The sequence below is a fragment of the Desmodus rotundus genome, chromosome 11 (genome assembly GCF_022682495.2).
Source record: "Desmodus rotundus isolate HL8 chromosome 11, HLdesRot8A.1, whole genome shotgun sequence".
NCBI classification, from domain to species: domain Eukaryota; kingdom Metazoa; phylum Chordata; class Mammalia; order Chiroptera; family Phyllostomidae; genus Desmodus; species Desmodus rotundus.
Genome location: NC_071397.1, coordinates 67,516,740 through 67,530,483, shown reverse-complemented (window position 1 = coordinate 67,530,483; position 13,744 = coordinate 67,516,740). Strand labels below are relative to the sequence as shown.

At 37.8% G+C, this 13,744-nt stretch overlaps 2 protein-coding genes and 1 pseudogene across 7 annotated transcripts in view; 1 reads left to right on the top strand and 2 right to left on the bottom strand.

Moving 5' to 3' along the window:
* Nucleotides 1-346: 346 nt before the first annotated feature.
* ZUP1 (zinc finger containing ubiquitin peptidase 1) overlaps nucleotides 347-13,744 on the top strand; it is a 24,084-nt gene continuing 10,686 nt past the window's right edge. For all 6 annotated transcript variants that reach the window (XM_045188705.2, XM_024551832.3, XM_045188709.2 and 3 more), the window contains exons 1-5: nucleotides 347-591; nucleotides 1,621-2,190; nucleotides 5,533-5,643; nucleotides 7,795-7,916; nucleotides 11,086-11,254. In XM_045188705.2, the coding sequence (XP_045044640.2) occupies nucleotides 1,635-2,190; nucleotides 5,533-5,643; nucleotides 7,795-7,916; nucleotides 11,086-11,254 (958 nt within the window). In that variant the 5' untranslated portion in view covers nucleotides 347-591; nucleotides 1,621-1,634. The remainder of the gene's footprint in view (nucleotides 592-1,620; nucleotides 2,191-5,532; nucleotides 5,644-7,794; nucleotides 7,917-11,085; nucleotides 11,255-13,744) is intronic.
* LOC112297183 (eukaryotic peptide chain release factor subunit 1 pseudogene) lies at nucleotides 3,321-4,827 on the bottom strand (annotated as a pseudogene).
* The window catches only part of RSPH4A (radial spoke head component 4A), a 23,658-nt gene continuing 22,346 nt past the window's right edge, over nucleotides 12,433-13,744 (bottom strand). Inside the window, exon 6 of the mRNA XM_045188700.2 lies at nucleotides 12,433-12,538. Coding sequence (XP_045044635.2) covers nucleotides 12,448-12,538 — 91 coding nt within the window. The 3' untranslated portion in view covers nucleotides 12,433-12,447. The remainder of the gene's footprint in view (nucleotides 12,539-13,744) is intronic.

The following is a 13,744-nucleotide window of genomic DNA, read 5'->3' as shown; positions in this document are numbered from 1 at the left end:
CTGACCCATAGAAATAAGGTACTTGTGATCTTGTAACCTTGAGGCAACAAGCTGTCTTAGTCACCCTCCACCTGCAGAGCGTAGTTTGCAGACACCTAGCAGCATTAAAATGCCTTAATTGATAATACAATAGAGTGCTACTCAGGCCCTAGACAGTGGGTGCTATTGACTCGGGTGATGCTCTAGGACCCGCCCTTTCATTCAGAAAGACGTCAGATCCTAGTCTCTCCTAGAAACTTAGGGACCCGAGTCCTGATAGGAGGATGGAAAAATGACTACGGCTTCCAGAATGCACCACAACCCAGCCCGGCGTGGAGCGGTGGATTCTGGGAGCCCTTCCCTTCCGGGGACCAGAGGAAGAGCGTTTTTGAATGTAGTGCTAGAGACAAGTCTTTTGCTTTTGGATTCGCTGGTTCTTTCCTCTGTTGATTGTGAATCTCTGGGTGAAGAGGGCGCCTGCTTTCGTCTTTCGAGCCGGGACAGGCCATCGAGGCCGCGCGCGCCCTCCGCTGCGGGCAGCCAGACGGTTTCAGCTGCTGGACCGAGGAGGAAGCCCAGCCCAGGGCGCTGTGGCTGCTTTGGGATCTCTGGGTATGACGTTCTTTCCACTGGAGCTGTGGGGGAATTTCCTTCTAAATCCATCAACTGTGTTCGCTTGTCTGAAGGGGAATGAGAAAAATAAAGACAGCGTAGGGAGTTCTTATAAAACTAAATTTATTTGAATGATGGGAATCGTTTTCTTATCTTTTCCTGTTTATTTTTAAATAACGCTTAGCTGAATGATAGTCTGTAGTAGGAAGGTTGTGACGGTGACTGCTTCAAAAAAAATTATTTCCTAGCAAAATCACTTTTTATCTGTAGCTAGTACTTGATTACTCCTCAAAGCTCAAAAGTGACTGCTGATTTCTTACAACTCATCTTATAGACTGAACATCAAAGAGGTGAGATGTTTTACCTAAAATTCTGAAATCTGAGCGTATAATCCAGTTCTCTGGACTCTGGAATCAGCGCTCTTTTCTACTATGCGCACTCAGCTTCTATTCTTCAGGTCGAGAGTACAGACCCTGCAGCCTGACTGGGTTCGCACTTTGGCTAATCATGTTCTAGCCGTGGTGACATACCTGAGCTAGGATGCACTTACTCCATGTAGAATAATTATACCTAAATTAGCTTGATATACCTAATGCTCTTTAACTTGTAACTGCTATCGTTAAGATGTATGCATCCTCCCCATTTACAACTTTAAGTTTCTGTATTTAGATATGTCAGTTGATGAGGCTTCTTTGTTTTCTCTTGCCTTATTTATCTTCCCTGGACGATTTTATAAATGTTACTTTTCTCTACCTCAAATCACACTTTCTGAAATATTTGAAAAATTATTTTAATTTCATTATTATTAATTGCATTTGGTTTATTAAAATCATAAATCAAAATAGCAGAGAAATAATGGTTGAGATTTATTAAGTTTGTATATTTCAGGAACAGTAAGTACTTGAAAATGTATTCATCTAAATAATCAAGTTTTAAGTACGTTTCATTGTTCCAAGTCATTTTATAAAGTATTGCCTTTTTCTTCAACTCTTACTTTGTAACTTAAGATAATACTGTGTTCTTTTATAGCTAAATGATATACCATGTTGTCTTGTGACATTTGTGGTGAAACAGTAACCTCAGAACTGGACATGAAGTCTCATCTCCTCATTGTTCACATGGAAAATGAAGTTATGTGCCCATTTTGCAAGTTGTCAGGGGTGAGTTATGATGAAGTGTGTTTTCATATTGAAACTGCTCATTTCGAGCAAAATGAACTACAAAGAAACTTTGAGAAGACCAATAAAATACAGTATGTGACTTCCGATAACAGAAAGGATAACACCCAACAGTGCAGAATGGACGTTAATTCTAGTATGCCTTCCGCTTGTGCGTCTAATTCAAAAATTTCAGCTCGAAGCCTGCCTGAGGACAGTACTTTAAAACCTAAAACCTTTTATTCAGAGAATTTGACTGAATCTAGACAACTGAAAAGTAAGGAAAAACAGTGTGACCTATCCCAGATAAAAGGATCAATTTATGACACAATGTATAGTCCTCCTGAGTGTCCATTCTGTGGGAAAACAGAAGCTTGTACTCAAGACATGGAAACTCATGTGAAGACAAAGCATGCCAATTTTTTAGACTCTGCAGTGGAAGGTAAAGTATTCTCATCTTATATAATGAGTAACACTAGTCTCAGTTAAACATGTGGTGTCCTAAAAGTTGGTTTGTAAATCAGGTTACTACAACTGTGTTTCAAAATCAGTGTATATTGTTTATTTGCAGTTGTTGCGATATAAAAATACAACAATGGAAAAGAACTTGGATGCCAGTACTAAATGTTTCAGCTACACTGAGAGTAGCTGTATTACCTTCCTGAGGAGAAATGCAACACTAACCCAATGGCAGCGGGGCTGTCCCGCACTATGATTTTTTGTTACTGAGTTTATTGAGTTCTATCTACTTTGATTCTGTTGTGATCAGAGGACACTATGATTTCATTTCTTGCCAGCATTTGCTGTTTTCAGTGTTCCAGATTTTGGCCATTCTTGTGGGTGTGTAGTAGTATCTTGTTTTAATTTGAAATTTCCTAGTAATACATGATGAACATCTTTTCATACGCTTACTTGCCATCAGTATGTCTTTGGTGAGGTGTCTGTGGAAGTCCTTGGCCCATATTTTAATCTGGTTTTTGTTTTTCTTGTTGATTTTTAGGAGTTCTTCAGATATTTTGTTCGTTCTTTCTTTCTTTTTTTTTTTTTTTTGGTCTCTTTTCTCTTTTCAGTTTGGGAAATACCTCTAATGATAAGCTCAAGCTCAAACTGTCTTTAGCCATATCCAACCTGCTAATGAGCCCATCAAATGCTAATGTGGGTGTTTTGTGTCTAGCATTTCTTTCACTTATGATTTTAATTCTGTTAGCTTTTGAAGATTTACAGCACCAAATGTATTTTTAGTTGTATGCATGAAAATTAAAAAATATTTTCTCCCCATAAAATACAAGAGCAGCCAATTTCACCATCAATTAAAAGCAAAAACTGGATTTCTTTTTAAATTAGTCCAAAGTGTTGTTTAGGAACTTCGTTGTAGGCTGCTATGGTAACACCATGACTAACCACAATGTAGGGTTAGGTGTGGTTTTATCTTCTTTTCAGCATGCAATACTCGTGTATTAAAGTCTGGAAATATTCCAGTTGTAAGGCAGGGATCTCTTTGGCTTCCACAAAGGGTCTGCTCCCTGGCTTGGATGCTGGAGGGTGAAGCACATTTTGCAGGACCCATGAAAACTACCTGGTATCATCAAGGTAAAAAAATTATGTTTCTTCCTTGGTATTCCAGTCCCTAGATACCTACTTGGTATTGCATGATGACTTGAATTCATATAAAGCCTTTCTCACACTGGGATGCTTGTTGTGAATTTTCAGGGTAGCTCCAAATTTTTTTTATAGTTGTTAGCAGACCATTCCAACAGTGGCATGTTCTCAGTTAGCTCGTATTTCTGTCCTTCCTGTGAAATAAAATTTATACTTGTCTTGTTCTACAGTTAGATGGAGAAGTTTCCCCTCTTATGTGCCTTGGCAATGAGAAACGTATCTCTTTATATCCAGATTTTCATAAACTGTTAGAATCTCTACAGCTCTTACTTCCAAAGCTTGTAGTGTATCTTCATCTCCGAAACAGTACTTGTCTGTGTCAGAGTACTTGTCAAAGTATTATTGAATTCATTTCTTTTTTTGAATAAACTTCACCTTGGAGAGGACATCAGTAGGTAGCTCACTACCTTAGTTTTCATTTTCACCACTGTAGAGTATATCAACTAATTTTTAAGACTTGATTGCAACCTCTGATCAAACATACCAGATTGACTTAGTTCAGTTTTAAAGTCAGCTGATCCAGCTAAAATGAGACCAGTCACATTGATTTTGTCCACAGAAATAAACAGCTATGCAGCTGTCTAAACTAATTTCTGAACGTAGTCATTCTACTTCCAAACCAAACCTTAATGTATGGATTACTCAGGCTTTCACTGTGTGTATCTGGGTTCCTCTTTGGTGCCCAGTCTTGGTACTTGGTATTGCAGAGATACCGCTGCTTCTGTCCTGGACACACTGTATACTACTTGCCTTCAGTGCTGGTTGATGGATCCAACTCTTTGATTTCCTGCTCCCAGCTAAGTAGAAGAATCCAAATTCCTAGCTTTATGCTGAATGCTTGAATTCTGTATCTCACCGCTTAGTTGGAGAATGCTGAGCATTTAGTACCTGAAGTCCATTTTCTACACTGGCCCCTACTTACCATTTTAATTTTCCTTTCTGCTTGTTTTTAGTACAGATCTTAATGTTTGTCATTGATAATTATTTTTTATTGTAGTGATAAGAAAGTTTTGTAATTATGCTCAATCTTCCATCTTGACTCTAGAAGTAGAGAGATAGCTTTAAATCCAACTACAAAGAACTTTTATTTATTTAACAAGGTTAGTGGATAGTAGGTGTTATATATACGTACAGTGGAATATAAGCCATAAAAAGAAGGAAATCTTACCATTTGTGTTTATGTGGATGGACCTCGATGGCATTATACTAAGTGAAATAATTTAGACATAAAAAAACAAATACCATATAATCTCACTTATATGTAGAATCTAAAAAATAAAAAACATAAATTCAGAGAAAAAGACGCAATTTGTGATTACCAGAGGCAGGGGTGAATGGTGAGGAAATTGGATATAGGTGGCCAGAGGGACAAGCTTTCAGTTACAGGATAAGTAAGTTTTGAGGATGTAATGTACAACATGCTGACTATAACTAACACCGCTGTGTGGTATATTTAAAAGTTGCTCAGAGAGTAAACCCTAAAAGTTCTCATCACAATGGGAAAAAAAGACATCGTTTTTCTTTATTTCTATGTAATATGATGGACACTAACTAAACACTGTAGTAATCATTTCACAGTATGTGTAAGTCGAGTCATTATGCTGTACACCTTAAACCTATATACTGCTGTATGTCGGCTATATCTCAGAACTGAGAGAGGAATATTTTAGTGTCTTTGCTTATCTGGGTACGCTCTGCAGCCTTATTATTATCATACAAATAACATAACTAAATATTTCCAAGTGCTTCCCTAAATTGAGAATACAAGTGCTGCATCAAATTTTGCCTTTTTGTTTATAAATTTTCAAGTGAGAAAAATTTCTTTTCTTTTTTAATGGGAAAATAGATGTTTTATTTATTTGAATTTAAACTTATAAACCAGAAGAATCTCTTATGTGCTGGTTAAAAATAAAGAAGGTGGAAGTAGGAAAAGAATGTGCTGGAACATGTCCGTAGATGTCTGTCGTCTAAACTGTGGCTTCAAATCCTCAGACAGGAGGAACGTTCAAACACTCAACATTTCAAGTTGTAGAAATTTTCTGGCATGAAACCAAAACAGTCTTTGACTCGGGGTGAAAATCTAGGAGTCTTAAAAATAAAACCAACTGAATTATCTCTAACACAGCCTGTGACCAGCCAGTGTATGACTGTCCTATGTGTGGGCTCATCTGTACAAATTACCATATTCTCCAGGAACATGTTGACTTGCATTTGGAAGAAAGCAACTTTAGACAAGGTATGTTTATATGTTTTAAAATAAGAATGTCATTATTTAATTTCCACTTCCTAGGACACATCTAATTTTTAGATTAGTGATGTAGAGTGGGGAAAAAGCATACTGATTAAAAATTAATCTGTCCCTTTAAATAATTTGAATATAGTTCCACCTTTTTAAAAGAAGTTTTTTTGCAGAGAAATGTGAAGGATAAACTATTGTGACCAAAAAATGACATAGAATTGTGCGTCCTGGGTTTTGCCCCAGAGCGACAATATTCAGAAGACAATGAAATATTGTGCAGTTTAAAAAATCTGTTTGATTTGTAAGTTGAGGCCATTTTTGCAGCTGCTAGAAGTAACTGAATTTAGCATTTTGTCATCCAGAATTCTTGGTGAACTAGGAAGCTGCCATACGGCATTTATAATTTTTAAAAAGAAGGTGAACTGTGTGACTAAAAGGTTTTTCAAGTGCCTTTCCTGCTGCTAGCCCGGTTTCTTACATTACCACTTACTAGTTTTATAAGTGACTCTACAAAAAGTTTTCTCTGTCTCCTATTTTTTTAATGTATTATTTAAGTAATCACTACGGTGCCTTTGAAGTGGAAAAATCTTATGTGAGTTGCAGAGTCCCACTGAAACGAAATATAAAGTAGACCCTAAGAGAAACCAGTTGTGTTCTAATGGATTTCAGGGGTTTTTTTTTAAGATTTTATTTTATTTATTTTTAGAGATGGGGAGGGAGGGAGATAGAGAGGGAGAGAAACAGCAGTGTGTGGTTGCCTTTCATGCACCCCCTACTGGGGACCTGGCCTGCAACCCAGGCATGTGCCCTAGACAGGGAATCAAACCTGCTATCGTTTGGTTCATAGGCTGGCACTCAATCCACTGAGCCACGCCAGCCAGGGCGGATTTCAGTTTCTTAAGGTACATAGATACCACCTGTTAATGCAGGGGCCTTTAGTGTCCAGTACCAATGATCCTAGAACCAGTCATCTATCTCTATGGGCAGACAGCATTACCTGCTCGCTTAACCCTCACTCAAACAAATCCCAAGATGAGTACTATAGCAAAGATGGAACAGTTTGGGTTTTTTAAAAGATTTTATTTATTTTTCAGAGAAAGGAAGGGATAAAAAAGGAGAGAAATATCAACATGTGGTTGCCTCTCACATCCTCCCAACTGGGGACCTGGCCTGCAATGCAGGCATGTGCTCTGACTGGGAATCAAACCAGTGACCCTTTGGTTCACAGGCCAGTGCTCAATCTACTGAGCCACACCAGCCAGGGTGGAACAGGTTTCTACTCTGTTGGATCTTTACGAACTACTGTAGAAGAATAACCCTCTGAAGCTTACTATCTTACCATTCTTGCTTTGTTTATGATAGCTTTTCTGAGGGTACATAAATTATTCTGTGAGCCCACAGTGAATAATGAGAGAAAGATACGGTCTGAATATATCACTGCAGATAGCCTCAGAAGTACACTAAAAATCAATTGTGAATTGCATATCTCCAACAATAGATGTGGGAACCAAATAGGAAGGTGTAGTGGAAGCTGAGGGATTTGAAAGGAAAGAAAGAACATTCAAATACATAAACCACCAAATTGGGAGGTCAAGAAGATAAGATACTGGCCAGAAGCCAATGGACCTGTGGAACACTGGATAGAGAGGAAATAGAGCAAAGATGTTGCAAAGTATATTATTTGTTTGGAGGAGATGATAATTAATACCTGTATCATCTGATACCTGTATTTCGTAAATATATTTTTATGCTATTTAGTATTTCCTCCCCCTCCCAGTATTTCTTTTAAAAACCAGTCATAAGGAACACCACTGAACGATGTTAGTTAATTTCTCTTAAGTTTTAGTTTCTTCAGAAGATGATACCAATCTTTCTAAGGGTGTTAGAAGGATCCAAACGAGGTAATTAATGAAAAGTCCTTGTCACAACCTAAACACTCAGTGAATATTAGTGATTTAAATGGAGGTTATACCCTTATAGATTTAGTTTAAGTTCTGCTAGATTTGTACAAATTGTATTTGTGACATCACAGGCATGCACAAATGGCAAAGTGATAGCATTTACTCCATTTAAAAAATATATATATTGGCATATAATAGATAAGCTTTGATTTCAGTCGTTATTCTAAACACTAAAAATATCTACCAGGCATGGAGAGAGTCCAATGTTCTAGAGATCTGGAATTGGCTCACCAGCTTCAACAAGAAGAAGACCAAAAGAGGAGATCTGAAGAATCAATACAAGAAAGGGAAGAATTTCAGAAGCTGCAGGTACATAGATTATAACTATTATAATACTGGTAGAATTCTTAATTTTCACTTGTACTGTCAGGACTTCAGCGTATTTTGTCCAAGTTGTTATACTAAATATTTTTTAACACATATTCAATATTTTATATTTCATAACAGCCACCATTTGTAAGTGCTCATTCTGGTCATGTACTGGGGTAAGCATTTCATATGTAAATCCCAAAATCTTTACAACAGCTCCATGAAGAAATTATTTTGTTTTTTTATTAAATATTTTATTGTTGTCCTGTTATAGTTGTCCCAGTTTTTCCCCCTTTCCTCTCCTCTGCCCAGCCCACCCCCTTCTCCCATAGTCAATCCTCACCCTATTGTCCATAGGTCATCATATATGTTCCTTCATTAGTCCCTTCCCCTTCTTTCCACAGTTATCCTCCTCCCCCTCCCCTCTGGTCACTGTCAGTCTGTTACTTGTTTCCATTCCTCTGGTTCTAGTTTGTTTGTTTTGTTCATTAGGTTCCACTTATAGGTGAGATCATATGGTATTTGTCTTTCACCACCTGGCTTAGTTCACTTCACATGATGCTCTCCAGTCCCATTCATGCTGTCGCAAAGGGTAGGAGGTCTTTCTTTCTGCTACATAGTATTCTATTGTGTGAATGTACCACAATTTTTTGATCCACCCATTTACTGGTGGGCACTTAGGCTGTTTCTAGCACTTGGCTGCTGTAAATTACGCTGCTGTGTTCTTTAAATGTTTGGTAAAATTCACCAGTGAAGCCATCCTGTCCAGGGCTTTTGTGTGCCAGAAGTTTTTTATTACTGCTTCAATTTCACCAGGTGTTATCGGTCTAGTCAGGCTTTCTACTGCTGCTTGATTTAGTTTTGCAAGATTGTATGTTTCTAGAAACTTGTCCATTTTGCCCTGGTTGTCCAATTTCTTGGCATATAGTTGTTCATAGTAATTTCTTACAATCCTTTGTATTTCTATGGTATTGGTTGTAACATCTACTCTTTCATTTCTGATTTTATTTATTTGGGTCCTTTCTCTTTTTTCCTTCATGAGTCTGGTTAAAAGCTTGTCAATTTTGTTTATCTTTTCAAAGAACCAGCTCCTGGATATATTGATCCTTTGAATTGTTTTTTTAGTCTTTATGTCATTTAATTCTGCTCTGATCTTGATTATTTCCTTCCTTCTTGCTCTGGGCTTTGTTTGTTGTAGTTCCTCTAGTTCTTATAGATGTAGGGTTAGGTTGTTTATTTCGGGTTTTTCTATCTTTTTAGGTAGGCCTGCATCGCTATGAACTTCCCTCTCAGGTCTGCCTTTGCTGTGTCCCATAGGTTTAGGCTGTTGTGTGTTCATTTTCATTTGTTTCCAGATACTTGTTGATTTCTTCCTTGATGTCATTGTTAACCCATTTGTTATTTAATAGCATGTTATTCAGTCTCCATGTATTTGAATTTTTTTGAGTTTTAAAATGTGAGATTTTAAATACAAAAATAGTGAAGATCTAGGAATGAAATTGAAGAAGTGCAACAACCACCATATCAACAACCAGCAAGCAAAGACTGATAAAGGTGGAGAGAGAATAGTGGTATTTTAAGATATGATAAAGAATGTGAGATATGAGTAATGACAGGAAAAATGGGTTTGAGGGGCTGGAGGGGGTAGAAATAGTAAGAGTACAGAATAGAAACAAATGGTAGCCAGAGAAATAAAATTTAAAAGAAAAATAAGAGGAATAAAGAAGGTAAAATGAGTAAGAGAAGGGAGGAGCAAAATATGAGATTTGAAATAAACTAAAGTTAAAAATAGTAAAATAATAGGCGCAAACTTGAAGGAAAAGAAATGAATGTTAAAAAGCTGTGCAGGAGAGAGAATAACACAGATACTGAAGAAGGCTGCAGTGGAATTCATCCCTGTAGAATCCAGTGTTTACCACTGTCTTCTCTTTCTGGATCTGCCCCTGGTAATGTCAGATGATGTCCTAGTCTGTCCCTAGGCAGCCTCGCCTGTTCGAGACTGTAAGTGATCCACAGTCTGTGGCTGTCCCCTGCAGGCTTGGCTGGTCCCCCACTGTTCTGTTCTGCTAGCTTTCCATCAGCCCATGGCCCAGGAATGGTTCATTTAATGGCCCGAGGGGACTGCCAGTACCTTTTCCACCTGCCTTTAGAGGGGGCCTCTGGTGAAATTGGGAGAGTGGGAACCCTGGGGCACCCCCCGGGGGCGGCACTGACAGTTTTCGGGGAAGATAGTGGGAATGTATCCCTGTCCCCTAGCTACATGACTTGGTCTGTACCAGGGTCTTTCCAATAATGTGTGGTTTCTGGTGAATTAGCTGTCCATTTCCTGTGAGGGGCCAATCTGTATAAAGGGGGCAGCTCTTTCCTGCTTGGCTCAGAGAACAGCTCTGTGTAGGCACCGAGGCGGGGAAGAGCCCTGAACACCCCTTGTTCTGCCTGTCTCTCTGCTCTGCTGGTTTCAGTGGATCAAGGCCTAAGGAACAGTGTAGCTTAATTCTTACTTCGGAATATCTCATTTAGGCTATTTTTCTCATCGGTGATTCATTTACTTGCAAAATATTTGGCTTTTGCCAAGTCTTCTTGCCTAATGTAATTTTGAATATTATAAACACAAAAAGTTTCCAATATTAAAGGGGTTTTATTATGTAACTTTGCAAGTTAGTTGTTTAGATCTCAGACGCTTTCAAAGAAGGCTGTTTTATATATGTTTGAGATTCTCTGTTCAGTGTGCCAAAGCAGTTCACTTACTATGAAGAATGAACGCCTGAATGAATTATGAATTCAGTAGGCCTTTGTAAGTTCGCCTGGGAACCCAGTAACAAGTACTGACAGGTTTCCTTGGAAAAATCAGCGGTATGTTCAGAATTCATCTGCCTTTCTCAGTTCGTCTAGTAGGAAGACAGGAATCTCTACTTTCCCTACTACAAGGAAAGCAATTCTTCTGCCTTGATGGTTGTTTCTAGAGAAAGGCTGTTACTAACTCAGGGATTCTTTGTGTGTGTGATTTTTCATAAAAATCTTTAAGTTGACTTTTATAAAAGTCTGTAAACCAGAATGCTTCAAAAATGCATTTTCAGATAAATAAAATTGTGGTAAGTTTCCTTCCACAATTTTATTGTAGACTTAAAGGGACATAAAAATTAAGTTAACTTGTTTTTATGTTCAATAGCGACAATATGGTTTAGACAGTTCTGGAGGGTACAAGCAACAGCAACTCCAAAGAATGGAAAGGGAAGTGAATGGTGGAAGAATGCCTCCCTCTGAGTTTCACAGAAGGAAGGCCGAAATGATGGAGTCCCTAGCTGCTGGTATTGATGATGGGAGGACAAGAACTTCTGGTGAGTACTAAAACACCAAAACCACGGTTTTAATATTCTATATATTACTGAAGTAATAATTATTGGAAGTTTGCCTAATTTTCACAGTCCACAGTTTATGTAGTTTTAGGTTAGACTGTGTTCAAATAATTTTTGTAAGATGTGTTGCTTTGAAACTTCTAAACTTTTGGTTTTATAGTAACTAATTCACTTTTATATTGTGTAAATTTACTCGTATTTGAAAATTAACCTTTTAGAAAAGTTTTTATTAAGTGCTTCCCATGTTCTAGATCAATGCCATCTAATGGAAATATAAGTGGGCCACAGATACAATTTTAACTTTCCAGTAGTCAACATTAGAAAAAGTGAAAAGGACCGTGTCAAATTAATGTTAATACTTTAAGTCCATTGGGGTCATAATATTATTTTAACATGTAATCAACATTAAAAACTACTAACGAGATACTTTGCAGTCTTCGTGCATTCTTCGGAATCCAGCCTGTGTTTTGTCCCGGGCGTAACACCCCCAAGGGGGCACGCCGCATTTCGAGCACTCAGCAGCCCCGTGTAGGCAGTGGCTGCCGCATTGCTCAGCACCATTGTAGACACTAAGAAGACCTTTGTATGTAATACTCGAATAAGGTATCATTTAACTCTCAAAATGAACATTCTCTTGTGTAGTGTTACATTGTTCTCGATGAGGCAGTTGTGACTTGGAGAGGTTAAATTACTTTCCCCAAGTAAGGTGACATAGCTAGTTATTGACCCAGCTAGTATTTACACTCAGATATGCCTTGCTCCAAAAAATGCCTTTTTTCCCCAATACTTTAACTCGTATTTAATATATCTATTAATGTAGTAAAAAATATAGATGGACAAAGCTTTGTTCCTACCATCTACCTTTTTTGAATCTTAAAGCAGTAAAAACTTTCACATGTAAATAAAACCCCTGTGTAACCCTCTCTCCACAAAAGCAGCCATTATACCGAATTTAGTATTTGTCAGTCTTACATACGTTCTAGTACTTTACCGTACATGCAGGTTTTCATAGACAATACGTGGTAGTCTATGTGTTCGAACTGCATACAGGTGGGCATGCAGCATATATACTCTGATTTGCTCAGACATACTGATTCTTACAGCTGGACTTCGTGTAGTTTGACCGCTATGTAGTATTTCCTTGTACGAATTGCACACAACTTACTTACCTGTTTTCATGTTGATATTGAGGTTGTTGTCAGTCTTTCACTCTTACAAGTTATAAACAGGTCTCCTTCAAGAGTTTCCCTCCTATTACATCCGGAACTGGAAGTACAGTACTAAGTTAAAGGGCAAGTGGTCATAATCTACATTTGCATCATTATATTCTCACTCACACTTTGTGTGGTGACTCTTTATAACTTTGGCCATTTATAGGGCACGAGGTGATACATGTCTTAATTTGCATTTCCTTGATTACTCCTGAGGCAGGAGTTTCTTTAGTAAATAACCTATTCCATTCATTTGTCCTTTCTCTATTGGATTTCCTTATTCATTTATTTATTTTAATTTTAATTTTTTATTGTTAATTCAATTACAGTTGTGTGCCTTTTCTCCCCATCCCTCCACCCCACCCAAACCCCCCTCCCTCCCCCACCTCCACCCTCCCCCTTGATTTTGTCCATGTGTCCTTTATAGTAGCTCCTGTAATCCCCTCTCCTCACTGTCCCCTCCCCACTCCCCCCTGTCCATTGTTAGATTGTTCTTAACGCATTTCCTTATTCATTTATGGGAGTTCTTTTAGTATTCAGGATTCTAATTCTTTGTTGATTTTATGAGGTGTAAATATCTTCTTCAAGTCTATAATTTTTTGCCTTTAAGTTTTGTCTATAGTATGTATTTTTTATTTTTAACTTTCAATTATAGTTTATAGTCAGTGTTATCTTATATTAGTTTCATGTGTACAGCATAGTGGTTAGACGGTCATACTTTACGAAGTGGTCCCCCTGATATTTCCAGTACCCACCTGGTACCATACACAGTTATTACAGTATTATTGACTATATTCCGTATGAGGTACTTTATATCCCTGTGACTATTTTGTAACTACCAATTTGTACTTCTTAATCCCTTCATCTTTTTCACCCAGTCCCCCAATCTTCCTCCTCTCTGGCTATCATCAGTCTGTTTTCTGTATCTCCAAGTCTGTCGATTTTATTTGTTCATTTATTTTGCTCTTTAGATTCCACATTCAAGGGCAATCATATGGTATCTGTCTTTCTCTGACTGACTGACTTCACTTAACAATGCTCTCTAGGCCCATCCATGCTGTTACAAGTGGTCAGATTTCATTCTTTTATAGGGCTAAGTAATACTCCATTGCATATATGTGCCACAGCTTTTTTATCCAGTTATCCAGTGATGGGCACTTGGGTTGCATATATTCTTTTGGATTTCTTCAGATACATGCCCAGAAGTAGAATCGCTGATCATAAGACAGTTCCATTTTTAATTTTTTTGTACATGATGTCT